Genomic DNA, 13823 nt, shown 5'->3' with positions numbered 1-13823 from the left:
TTTCAAGAAATCCTGCCAAGTCCTATCATCGTAGAATCCACCTGTTAAATCGACTGCCGGCAAAAGCTGTGTGTGAGCTGTTTTGATTATTTCCCTGGAAAGTCTGCCCTGATGGGCCCCAGTAAACAAAGACGGGAGCGCTCTGTACCTATCGAGGAAGTAATAACGTAGGAAGCATTTTTAAGGCAGAGGACAAAGAACTTGTGAACAGTAAGGAAGCAGAAAAACCACTTTTGACTCCAAATTCAAAACGAGCTTTGAATCCTCGTTTAATCACCGTGTAGGGATACACGGCGGAACCTGATATTTCCCTTCCTAAAAAGGAAGTCCTGGAGATTCAAGATGGAATATACATGAACAGATGTTCACTCTCCAAAAGAAAAACAGACGACCCGTTCCCAATATTCCACACTCGTGAGGAGGAAAGGCCCGGGCGGCGCAGCGGCAGCAGGAGTCAGGCACTTTGCTACCACCTCCGGGATAACCCCCAAAGGGCTACGACTTACTATCTTTGTTTTACAGATGAGGAAACTGGGGCTTGAAGAAAAAGACAGTAATTTGCCAACGAGCACCAGGCTGGCAGAACCTGGGTGAAACCAACCGCGCCCTCTCCACTCCACCCCGGTGCTGCTCCTTCTGTCGATGAAGGGAAACCACACCAACAGCAATTTAGGGCACATGGTCCTTTGCCTCAATGCTCGATTAACCAGAGAGGCCGTTTCAATTTACTGCTGGAAACTTCAAGATGCATCAGTCCATGTCCCCTTGGGTGGGGGTCTTACTTAGAGTCTCTCCAACTCGGTCCAAAAAGAATTGGGGGCGCCTTGAGGAAGCAAACACAGAATCACGGAATTTTAAAACTCAGGGCAACCCCATTTTACACAGGAGGAAACTCACGAATGTAAAGTGCCAGATCGCACGCGAGTTAACCGACAGCGCCTGAGACACGGAGGCAGGATGCTCAGGCCCACACGCCTTCCCCAGTGACGGACCCTCCACGGCCGACCCCCTCGACGGCAGGGCTCTCGCGCAGAGGACCCGCGCGCATTATGGGCGTAGCGGGAGACGGAAGGACAGACGAGGTAAATATTTATGTCCCAAATGTAAAGCATTCAAATGGCAACTTTCCAACAAAACAGATCTCTGACGTGCTGCTTCTGCTGCCATTCAGCGGCTTCTCCCGGAAGTCACAGCCGAGAATGGCACCCACTTCCTCATCGCTAAAGCGGGGTTCGCCCCGGGCACAACTGTAAGAGGAATAAAGGAGGTGACGTTTTCAACGACTCTCTTCCCTGATACGTTACTTATTTTCTTCGGCTGGTTACATGGCACGGGGTGGGGGAGCATATTCAGAAACTGAATCAACAAGAGGACCAAAAAGATGGAAACAGGATTGGATAAGCCTCTGCATTTCTCTCTCGCTAACGTACACACGAGGCGTTCCCACCCCAACCACGAGAACCAACACCTCGGCACGGGGCAAGTTCTTCCACTCCACCTTCCAGTCCCCGAAGTCCTCGAAACCACACGGCCCCCACCCCCCAGGCCTAAAACAATGCTCTACTGAAAACATAAACCCACTGTGGCTCAGCAGTAATGAACCCGACGAGAATCCATGAGGATACAAGTCTGATTCCTGGCCTCACTCAGTGGGTGAAGGATCCAGCGTTGCCGTGAGCTGGGGAGTAGGTCACAGACGTGGATCGAATCTGGTGTTGCTGTGGCTGTGGTGTAGGCCAGCAGCTGCAGCTCCAATTTGACCCCTAGCCTGGGAACTTCCATGCGTGTGGCCCTAAAAATACAAAAAAAAAAAGGGGGGAGGGAGAGAGAATATAAATTAAAATTGACCTTTCACTCAAATGCCTAATACCTGAAGCTAAAATACTGGGGGCCTTGAATTTTACCTGACTTCATAAGGTGCCTTAAGGATTCAGTAAAATCATAGAACTTACGTGAAAGACACCTGTAAACTGGAAGGCGTCACCCGTCAGCTACTAGCTGACTTTGCAGGATCTGTTACAACAGCTGGTCCCTCTTCCTCCCACCTCCAAGCTTTTCAAAGCATCTCCAGTCCCCCTCTTGCCCCTCTCCTCGTCCCCAAAGTTCTGAACATCATCTCTAAAACAAGGACTGTCCCCACACAGACCTGTTGGCTCAGGCCAGGCTTATGCCTCACTGGCTCTGTGCCAAGTGTGCCATCCTGGAATCATGCCAGCCACGGCAACCGACTCCAGGGTCAGAGTGATTATGGCATCATGGGAAATAAGGAAGGAAAAGGGGTTTGTGAGGAAAGGAAGTGTAAAGAGATGGAGGAAGAAGAGGACGGGGCGGGGGCTCCGCCTGATAACTCAGAGGGTTGGGAAAGTCAAATGCAACAGAGCATGTATGTTGAGGTTTGAAAACAAAAACAAACGCCAGGTTGATCTGGGACATATAATTATTCTCTCTTGTTTGGTACTCAGTGGGGAAGGTCTTTCAAAAATTCACCACTTCAGCCACTAATAAAGCATACGATTCGATGCAATGACAGCTCATGTCTTCTTGGTAACACACCCGGCCCTTGTCGCTGGCCCTCCGCTTCTTTAGCCCAAATCCTGGCATTAATTATATCCCATTAATGATAACTAGCAGCCCGGAAATACAGCCACCTGGAATGCAAGGCCTAGAAAGGGAAACGGCAGCTGGTAAGTGGTTTCCCATCTTAAAGCAACACTTAACCTCACTCAATGCCAGATTTTATATTTCATCTACATGGGAGGCCTACTGAACAAATACTAGGGTGGCCTCAAGGTCACTCTGGAATTCTCCAGGGAGATGAACAGAACCAGGAGTCTAAGGCGAGCAAGATCTGCTCCTCCTTTGCCTGCCTGGCCCTCTTGCAATGTCTCGCCTACCTGACCCTGCAACGTACATTCTTTATTCGATACACACCAATCATTTCTCTCACCTCATAAATTCCGCACTCACTCTAGTAAAAAAGCGAAACCATTTCCTGGCTCTGAGATCCTTCTCTTCCTCTGACATCAAACAACTGCTTTTATCATTTCCTAAATTTTTAAAACATTGTTAATTAGCACATACCAAATTAACACACTAACAAGTGGTATTTTTACGCTTCTCATTTCCTCATTTGTCTTTTTCCTGTTGAATCACACTATTTGATTACGACTCATTCTTAGGCTTTCTCTCAACTTGGATTCAATTATTTATATGTTACCAAAATTATTTTCTATTTTGCTCAACTTCAAAATAATGGCTCAATGACTACTTATGCATCCAGCTCGACTGGATGTGTTTTGGTTATTCCAAGAGCTTTATCAGCAAAAAAGTCAATTCACTGGTGCTTTAGAGAAATAGTTTACGATCACCATAAAAAGCGACGGCTCGTGTGGTATTAACGCAATATTCTTGAGACTTGCTTAGAGAAAACAACCAAAGCACAAATGGCGTGTACATTCGGAGAAGTCCCAAGAGAATGAAGGGTCCCAGGTACCAAGTCAAAACCTGTAGACAGAAAAGGAGGAAAGTCGAGATTTTAGGTTCTGTCACCTTCCCTTGATCCTCCTGCTCATGTCAGCACAGAAAATAACTTGCTCTGGATGGCTGAGATTTTTAAGTGGGTTCACTGGTATTCAATCACTTTTTTTTTTTTTTTTTTTTTTGTCTTTTTAGGGCTGCACCCTCGACACATGAAGGATCCCAGGTTAGGGGTCCAATCAGAGCTGTAGCCGCTGGCCTACGCCAGAGCCACAGCAATGCAGGATCCGAGCTGTGTCTGAGACCTACACCACAGCTCACAGCAACGCTGCATCCTTAACCCACTGGGTCCTTAACCCGCAGGGATGGAACCCACGTCCTCATGGATGCTAGTGGGGTGTGTTCATCGCTGAGCCACCACAGGAACTCCGGTATTCAAGCGCTTTTAAAGTTGTAAGCATTAGATAAATTAAAAGGTATTTACACAGTGGAGAAAATATTTCATCATGACAGGGAAAGAGAGAAAAGAAACAGAAAGAAGAAGAAAGCATATTCTTGTTGCCTAAAGTTAGTGAAAAGTTACAGGCCTACCTCCCTTGCTCTCATCACCAAAAAAAAAAAAAAAAAAAAAAAGAGAGAAAAAAAATTTTTAAACAGGTACCTACCCTGCATTTGCTGATCCCCTGGCAACAACCTACTTAAGTCAAAGAGGGCTGCAATACACTAAAAGGTCAAATATTGCCTCACTTAGAAAGGTGAGCATTGTCCAAGGGGCTGAGAAGACAAAAAACCCTATGTTCTGATCAGTTTATTCATAAACAGAGAAGACTGCTTTCTTATAAGGCACAATTAATTTCACCACTGGCCCTTGAACCTATTAGCTTGATTCACATGATAACCACTGTTCAAAATGTATGGGGTAAAGTATTTACAAAGAAGGAGCAGTTCATGACTGAAATATAAGAAATTCGGATTTGAACAGAGGCAGACTTTTTTAATACTCACTGGACATACTTGGGTCTGTTTGGTTTGGTTTGGCTCTTTTAACAGCGAAGCACAAAGCAGTTCGTGCCACACTGTTAGGTCCAGAAGTCATTTCCACCTTCCTGCTTTGAAACAGAATCTGAACGCGGAGGAACCCGGTGTTATACACGAAATCCCTGATGACATCAAGGACAGCAACACGTTCGAGAGCACAGCGAACCAGGATCCCTTATAACGTGCAAACACTTCCAGAGCAAGTCCGGGGGAAATAATTTTAAGCAAAATCTCCAGTGAACGACCTCTAGCCTGGGGCTAAGGCAATTCTCTCCCCGCCCCCCCCCCCACCAACAGCCACCCTAAATGTCACTCGGGCAAAATACTCCCAAACTTTCTTTTCTGAATAAAAATGGCGCTGCTTTTCCCATCACAATACTGTTTACTTCTCAACAACCCTTAGGCCTTTCATACCAACTCCAAGTGAGGACTTAAATGCCCCACTCTTCCCTATAGCGTGTCAAATACTTTCTTTTTTTCTTTTGGTTGGCGGGGTGCGGGTAAAAGGGTTCTTCCATCTAAACGGTTGCCGCTTTCTCCGGTAGAAACCCTGGGATCATCAACTCACTTTGACTTTTCTTCACAACCTCTGCCTTCCCCCAAACTGTTGCCTCTCTCGCTAGAATAAGCCACACTTCAACGCAAACTGTCCCAAGGAACTGTCGTCGACCCCTGAGCTGGCCTCCTCCACGCCACACACGCGTGTCCGGCGCACTCTCCACCTAAGCACATCCATCCTTTCCCCGGGGAGCATCTGGTGCCCTGCGCGCAGGGTGCAGACACCCGGACTCCCCCAAAGCACAGCCCTTCCACGCACTGTCTACACCAGTGCCCACACACACACTGGAAGCGGCTTCGGGACTCCGATCGCCGGCTACCCGGGTCAGGCGCTGCTGTGGCGGGGAGCAGGGCCAAGCATGCACGCGCGCACGTCGGTGCCCAAAGCCCCCCCGGGCTGGCCGGGCAGGGTGGGGGCTGGGTGGGCAGCTGGGGAGGGGCAGCCAGCCCAAAGCGGCGGACGGACAATAACAAGTGGGTCGCCCCCTCCCTTCGGGGCCCCCGCCCCAGTCAGCGCCCCGGGTGCCGGCTTCCGCGCGGATGGCACACAGCCGCCGAGGGGGCGGCGAGGGCACGATGCCAGCGGGGTCGCCTCGGGTACCTGGTCGATGGGCAGCTGCACGGCGTTGCTGAGGGGCTGCAACAGGGTGGAGCCCGTAGTGCTGGTGGTGGCCATGGCCGGCCTGGCGCTCCGCCCGCCGCGCTCCGCCCGCCCGCGCCGCTCACCCGCGCCTGAGCCCGGCGACGCCGAGGATGGGGATGCAGCCGGCTCGCCTGCCCCCTGGCCGCCCGCGGTCGGAGCGCGCGGGGCGGGGCCGGGGAGGGGCCGGGGGCGGTGACCCGCTCGGCCCTCCCTCCGCGCCCCGCGCCCCCGCCCGCGCCCGCGCCCCCGCGTCCGGCCCGCGCCCGCGCCCGCGCCCCCGACCGCCCGCGCCCGCCCCGCCCCCTGACTTCCAGCAGCTTCCAGCCGCCCCCTCCCCACCTCGCGCGCCCTCGCGCCAGACAGCCCCGCGGCCCAATCGCGGCGCGGCGCCCCGACGCCCGCAGCCAATCAGACGGCGCCGGCCGCGCCCCGCCCCGCCCCATCCCGGGCCCCGGCCCAGGGGCGGAGGGCCTGTCTGGCTGCGTCCGGCGGGCGCCTGGCGGGCGGCCCAGCCAGGTGCGGGCGTGCGGGTGTGCGGGCGTGCGGGTGTGCGGGTCTGCGACTCCTCACCTCGTTATTGCTCCTCCTTCCCGGAGCTCGGTGGCCAGCCCACCCCTCTCTGGGAGGAACGGTGGACAACAAAGGGGAGTGAGGTGACTGCCAGACAAAGGGGCGACGTGCGGGGCGCCGTCGAGCCAGCGCTGGGGGAAGTTGGAGACAAAGCCGGGTGCTGGGAGAAGGAGGGCAACGAACCAAGAAAGTGACCTAGATAAGAAGTCCTTTTGTCTTCAGGATTGCTTGCAAAAGCCCACACTGGAGGCCAGTTCCGGCTGTGCCTTTCGGTCTCGGTCAAGCCCCCCCTGGGCCTGGCAGGGCTGACACTCTGGTCCTACTCGACACCACACCACGATTGCTCTCAGCCGCGGGGAGGGAGGCAGTTCTCACCTGTACCTGTGGCCAGTGTCCTTAACCGCCTGGCACCTGCAACCAGGGGCCCGCTTTACTCAGGACGAACGCTGTTTCTCAGCATCTCTTCACCGTTGAGTCGTCTGCTCTCCCAGAGTCTTCAGTTGTGCTGTTTCCACCTACCTTCAGCGTCTACTAGTGTGTTAGGTGTCTGTCTAATCCGTTTGCCCAGACTTCATAAAAATAAACCATTGAGGTCCTCGGAAATGCAAGTGTCAGCTTCGTTTAGTTTTCAAACAGAGATGCTGGAGGAGAGCATCCAGCGAGCTCAAAATTCAAGGGTTTAAGAGTCTGAAATCTGGGGTAGAAATAAATGGTCGTCAAGGAGACTTTCGCCTCAAGCTTTAATGCTTTAAAGGTCTAACAACTCATTCCGGTGAGGGTGGGGTCCTGCTACGGCCCTCAACCAAAGAAATGTGGTAACAGGGAAGTAACTTGCCTGAGAGAGCACAGCTAATAAATAGCAGAGATGGGGTTGGGGTCCAAAGAGTGTGCCAAAGAGTTTACCTCTCAAAACTCCAGGCCCTCTTCTTCCTCCCACTTAAACTCAGTCCAGAAACCCTCATCCGCTCCGAGACATGCCATTTACCTAATTCCTATTGCAGGCTCCTGATGCTGAGACAGCACAGGTTTGAGCAGTCTCTCCCTCCCCTGGACCTTAGTTGTCTCTCTGAAAAGGAGGCAGTTGAACTAACCGGTTCAATCCCTCCCTGCCTAACGTGCTTTGGTTAATGTAATCCCAACAACCAAACTGAAAAAGAGAAGAATCAAAAAGCCAGGATCTTCATTCTCCGTGGGGCTAGTGATCCCAAGGGAGCTGTAATCAATTAGAGCTGGAACCTGCTCAGTGGGCTGCTCTTTAAAACATAGTACCCCAGTATTCTGGAGCCTTCCACTAACATAACGTCGGAAAATCTTTTCTTCCCTTTCCTCCACTTTGGGGATGGGTACAGAAAGCGTGCAGGTGATTAGGTGTACAAACTGAAGGAAAACCTAAAATGCCATTTTAAAAACTTAAAAAGTGGGTGTTGGGAACATTGTGCAACCTAGAGTAGCATAAAAATACAATCTCAGGTCTAGAACAAACATTGCCTGCAAAAATGAGTTTGATGAGACTGATTTTTTTTTTCTTTTCTTTTTTTTTTTTTTTGGCTGAACTGACAGCAAGCAGAAGTTTTCCAGCCAGGGACTGAAGCCAAGCCACAGCAGTGACCTGAGCCACAGCAGTGACAACACTAGATCTTTAACCCACCGAGCCACCAGGGAACTCCTGGTTTTTTATTTTAATAGTGCTTGATAGAATACAGGATTCGGGGTGACTGCATGAAATGAGTATCTACAAATGGGGAAGATTTCAGCCATCCGAAAAATTTAGTTGCATCAGAATTGTAAAGCTATAGGTAAAATATAGTGCATTTATAATAACAGATTTTAGAGATAACACAGACCTAGGTTTTTGGCTGTCTCTGCCTTTTATTAGCTGCAAGATTGTGGTCAAGTTACTTAACCTCTCTAAACCTCGGTTTCCTCATGTGTAAAAATGAACATGATAATAGCACCAACTCTGTGAGTTATGAGTTACCTAAGTTACCTAAGAGCTCAGAGCTGTGCTTGGTATATGGTAAGACTTAGGAAATATTCATCACCATCCAAGAAATGTAATGTGATTCTGAAAATGGAGACTATTTTTCTTATACTAAAAATACTGCATCTTCATGTTTTTAATAAAGAAACTGAGGCCCATATGTTAAGCTAATAACTCGGTGGCAACAGCCCATGTTTGAATAAAGGCCTTCTGACCAGTATCTGCTCATTAGACCTGAAGCTCTTAAACTGTGATGAAGGGGGAAGCACTGAATTAATTATATATGTTGCCTCACTGTCCTACCTCAGATACCATCCATCCTATAAAAGTGATTCTCATGTTCTTGATGCTTAAAAACAAACATTAACTGAGACCTTGCTACAGTCACAAACTGTGGGGGTGGGGCACTCTATAAAGAGCAAATGATGCTTATAATCAAAAGAATAAATAGGAACATGTATACACAGAACAGAGAGGGAAGTGTTGGGAGAAAAGTACCAAATGAGAGCCTTTTTTAAAATGTTAAAGAGAATAGGAGTTCCCGTCGTGGCGCAGTGGTTAACGAATCCGACTAGGAACCAAGAGGTTGCAGGTTCGATCCCTGGCCTCGCTCAGTGGGTTGGGGATCTGGCGTTGCCGTGAGCTGTGGTGTAGGTCGCAGACTCGGCTCAAATCCCAAGTTGCTGTGGCTGTGGTGTAGGCCAGCGGCTGCAGCTCCTATTCAACCCCTAGCCTGGGAACCTCCATGTGCCACGGGAAGTGGCCCTAGAAAAGGCAAAAAGACAAAAATAAATAAATAAATAAAGTAAAATGTTAAAGAGAATATATCTAGGAGAAAGAAACTTGGCTGGAAGTCAAAAGACGTGAATTTTCGTGCTGACCTTTCCCCCAAATAACTGTGAACTTGAGAAATCTGCCGAACTTTCCTGTCCCTTCAGTTGCTGGTTGTTCAACAGAAATAATGACAGCTGCTCATCTTGCATCACCGAATGACTATGCGCATGACTTAGTAATAGGCTAAATTTTTTTTTTAATGTTAGTAATGATAACATCAGAGCTAGTGACTAGCAGGAAAGAGATTTCAACATAGCAGCCACGTTGTAACCAGACCAAATCATAGGCGCACTAAGCAGAGCTCACACATAGGAAGACGACTGTCTGTCCTTGTTCTCACCCTGGTGCCCAAGGTCTCCCCTCCTCGAGGGGCCACGGTACATAAAGACTGCCAAAGAGAAGATGCCCCTGCCCAACTCATTTTTAACTTTGTATAAACCACTCAGGAGAAATGAATAATCTGCCAAGCTGCTTTTGTTTCAGAAAAATGGCTACATGTTGTGAAGTTAGAGCTCTCGGGGCAATTACTTTGCCTCGTCTGTGCCCTGGTATCTCGGGAGAACGTGGATGATGAAGGGCGTTGCACCGTGTACATCATACAACCTCCTGGTAACGGGCTGGCATCTTTAAGCACGTACAAGCTAACCCGAGCCTGAGACAGAGAAAACAAAACTCAGAAAATCACCCTTTAAGACCTAACACGCTTGCGTTAGGCCATCACAAAGTAAACTGAACGAAAGGTGACAAACACAAGAAACGTACACATAGGACCTGCCTGGAGCAGCTGAAGTCCTGGCTCCAAGACTGACCCGGAACAACAAACACCACTTACATTCTGTTTCATTGTCTATGCATTAGATTAAAAAACTAAAGAAGGTCAATGGTTCCTTCTTCCTCTAAAAGTATAGGATCCCCAAGAATTTCTAGAACTTTTTTCCTGTCTCTCTAAGCCTATAGTCAGTCTAGGTTTATTTGACTAAGAGATGCAAACAACCCTAATTTGTATTCATCAAGATGAGAAGTGCATTGGCTTTCCAAGTGCTCCCTGGTGTCAGAACTACCTGTTCTTACATCTCTGATCAACTTTCTTCTCAAAAATGTCTCTTATTCTCAGTGACCTGTGGTGGTTTGTGTGTTGTGTCCGTGCCTCTTGGGGAAATACCATTTTCCTCACGTATCTGGCTTTTGCATCTCAATTCAAAGAACACCCCCTTGGAACTTACTGATTATACGTACACCGTCTGAAGCCCTCTGATCCTTGGGTATAGAAAAACAAAGCACGAATGCTCACACTTCCTTAGGTTTTCCTAATGGCATTTGTGTCCAAAGAATGAAATACCTTAAATGTAAGCCAAGACATGCACTGCAGTTTTCACCATAATCACCAACACCGCTGGTAGCACCAGTGCATCCACTCAGGGTACCACACGGTGTGAGCAGGCCTCCCGGCTCAGTTTTGCCGAATGATTTGTGTTATTCCAGCTTATGGATAATGATAAGAGTTCCCCTCCTCCGGTGTGTTGACATCCCACTGCTCTTCTAAATAGTCTCGTCTGGCTGCTGAGAAGTTATACCCCCACCTCTTCCACTGCCGGTTGTGAAGCAACAAGAAAGCCTGGGGGGAGTCTCCAGTCCACCGAGAATTCCGTGTAGTTCCTCAGAAGCCTGTCACTTTAGGCAAATTCTCCTCCTCATGGGTAAATGTGTCAAATATTTCGTTGTAGGTATTTTCTGCCTAAACCCTCCCCGTGTTACTACCATTTTAAACACTGGGCCTTGCCCCACAAATTACAATACCAGTGCTACAGCCCTAAGCAGTGAGGAATTAGGAAAGAGAATCGTTTCTGCATGCGAAGTCTGTCATCACCGCGTCTAACCTAGTTCTCTTGCCAAAGGACTCACTATCCTGAACGGGCAACTCTTCTGGTTAAACACGAGGTGCCTGCTAAGGAATGTCCTTATAAGCAGATAATGGCCTGGTTTCGATTTCATCAAATTATCTTTTATTTTCCATGTGAAAGCCAATAGTAATTGTCTCTTGCTTTCGCTCTCCTTTTTTTTTTTTTTTTTTTTTTTTTTTGCTTTTAGGGCCACACCCTGGGCCTATGGAAGTTCCCAGGCCAGGGGTCAAATGGGAGCTGCAGCTGCTGGCCACAGCCACAGCAATGCCAGATACGTAACCCCACTGAACGAGGCCAGGGATCAAACCCACATCCTCATGGATACCAGTCAGGTTCATTACCTCTGAGCCACAGTGGGAACTCCAATAGTTATTCTCTCTTATATGGGCTTTTGTAGGTAAATTCTGACCTAGGCTCAAAATACTGTATATCCCAAGACAGTTCTTATGGAAATCATAACACATTAAAATTAAGGGGAAAACTATAGTGAAAGCGATACACATGTTCCCACATTAGCTTAAACCAGTATTACCAAATTTATAAATAATGTGTTACTACTTCCAAACCGAGGGGGCAGATCAGGTGGAAATAACTACCAACAGAAGCCCCTTTCTTAAATTCTTCATTTGAAATATGATGCCTGGAAACGCAGGATTATAGAAAGTACCAGGTAAAGAAGTGGGGCCCTGGAACCAGACTGCCTGAGTCTGGAGACCACCTGTTACTGGACTGATTTGGGGGCAAGGTATTTAACCTCACTGGCCCTCAATCTTCTCATCTATAAAATGGGAATAATAATGATTTGTGCCACTGAAATAACTCAGTGCGCATAAAGCACTTGGTGCTTGTGAGACTGCAAGCTCTCAGTAAGTACTAGCCATCACCCATCAGCATCCTCCTCCTCCTCAGCTTTATTAGAGGACTGTGTGGGCTCAGGCACTTTTCCCACAGGTACCAAGCAGAAGTGTAGATTAGCAACAAAGGAGGTTTAGCTTCTCTCTCCAAACTAAGAAGGAAAAAAAACCAACCAGCCAAAGGAAAAAACGAAAACACCAAGGGCTGAGATCTGGAGCCTCAAGAGGGCATTAATGCCAATGATTTATGAGAGTCCTGGCCTGTCTCACCTGAAAGCATTAGCAGAGATTTATACTGACAAAAATAAATGAGAACTAGGTTTAAACTTTGTGTTCCTCTTACATGCTGGAATATATTATGGTAAGTTATATGATTTTGTTTTTTTAACTGTCAGTATCTATTCTGAGACTTTACAACCTACACAGCAGGAAAAGGATGCGGGGGGGAAGAAAAGACAAACAGTAACTTACCTAAGAATTTCATGGATAAGAACCAAGCAAATGAATGTATAATTTATAAGATGGCACATTGCTTTGTGACACGTTCAAATATGATTATTCTGATGATTTTGAAAATTCCAGGTAGCATTAGACTTTATAGTTCCATACAGTATTTCTTTAAATACCATCCTTGAATCCGCAAATGTTTATCTTTTTCTGAGTGTCCAGCTGATAACCAATGAAATGATCTTACCTTATTCTAGGACAGGAGCCAGACCTTCATCTTATTGCATAAAGCTACTCCATTCCTCTTCGTGTAAAATATATTCAGATGCTGCTCCCTAGATACTTGGCTGAGAGAGCAGTTTAAATCATTCCCTTTGGAGTTGCTTAAGTGTCACTGAGAAATAAATTTAAAGAAAAATAAAATCAACTCCAGTATATCTGACACCACCCGACAAGTCAGTGTGTCTCAGTGGCTTCCACAGGTCCACCAGAATCACAATCGCCCAGGACACCTGCTTAAAGTCCAGATTCCCGCACAATCCCAAACACAGAATTTTTTTTAAAACCCTATAAATTCTAGGTCAAGGCACTAGAACCTACACTACCAATGTGCAATTCTTAAGCACATACTGACATTTAAAAACCATTTCTTGGAGTTCCCACTGTGGCTCAGTGAGTAAAGAATACCACATAGTGTCTGTCCATGAGGACTCGGGTTTGATCCCTGGCCTCCATCAGTGAGTTAAGGATCCAGTATTGCCACAAGCTGTGGCACAGGTCACAGATGCAACTCGGACCCAGTGTTGCTATGTTGCGGCATAGGCCAGCAGCTGCAGCTCTGATTTGATTTAGTCTGGAAACCTCCATATGCCACAGGTACAGCCATAGAAAGAAAAAAATAAAGACCAAAAAAAAAAAAAAATTGCTCTGGGTACTTATTTTCTTAAGAACTTCCTTTTTTTTTTTTTTTTTTTTGCGTTTTAGGGCCCCACCTGTGGCACATGGGCACATGGAGGTTCCCAGGCTAGGGGTCGAATTGGAGCCACAGCCACGCCAGATATGAGCCATGCCTGCAACCTACACCACAGCTCCTGGCAACACTAGATCCTTAACCCACTGAGCAAGGCCAGGGATCAAACCCCCAACCTCATTGTTCCTAGTTGGATTCGTTTCTGCTGTCCCACGATGGGAACTCCAAGAACTTCATTTTAATTAAGCAAATTCAGGAATAATTGACGGGTGCTGACTCTTATACCAGGACAAGTAATTTAACTAGGTTTAGTAAGAGTCTTTCCAATTTACAAATAATAAATCCATAACCCTTTTCCTATGTCAAAATGTTAACTAAATTCATCAATACTAATTAATACTAATAACTATGACAAATAACATTACTAGACTTATTTTGTTATTCAGATGAAATTGAAATACTCAAAGTAAATTCTAGTTGTTCGTATATGCACCATAAAGACAAAGATAGAAATAGTCCTGTGTTTCTAGTAACTGTGTTTTCTTACAGT

The 13823-nt window shown here is 47.4% G+C and overlaps 1 protein-coding gene across 3 annotated transcripts in view; it reads right to left on the bottom strand.

Moving 5' to 3' along the window:
* The window catches only part of MBOAT2 (membrane bound O-acyltransferase domain containing 2), a 121647-nt gene extending 115755 nt beyond the window's left edge, over nucleotides 1–5892 (bottom strand). The window contains exon 1 of one of the 3 annotated variants that reach the window (XM_021087873.1): nucleotides 5675–5892. In XM_021087873.1, coding sequence (XP_020943532.1) covers nucleotides 5675–5749 — 75 coding nt within the window. In that variant the 5' untranslated portion in view covers nucleotides 5750–5892. The remainder of the gene's footprint in view (nucleotides 1–5674) is intronic. The other 2 variants (XM_021087875.1, XM_021087876.1) reach the window with 2 other exon arrangements.

This window comes from Sus scrofa, chromosome 3, assembly GCF_000003025.6.
Source record: "Sus scrofa isolate TJ Tabasco breed Duroc chromosome 3, Sscrofa11.1, whole genome shotgun sequence".
Taxonomy (NCBI): domain Eukaryota; kingdom Metazoa; phylum Chordata; class Mammalia; order Artiodactyla; family Suidae; genus Sus; species Sus scrofa.
This window is presented reverse-complemented; position numbering and strand designations above follow the sequence as displayed.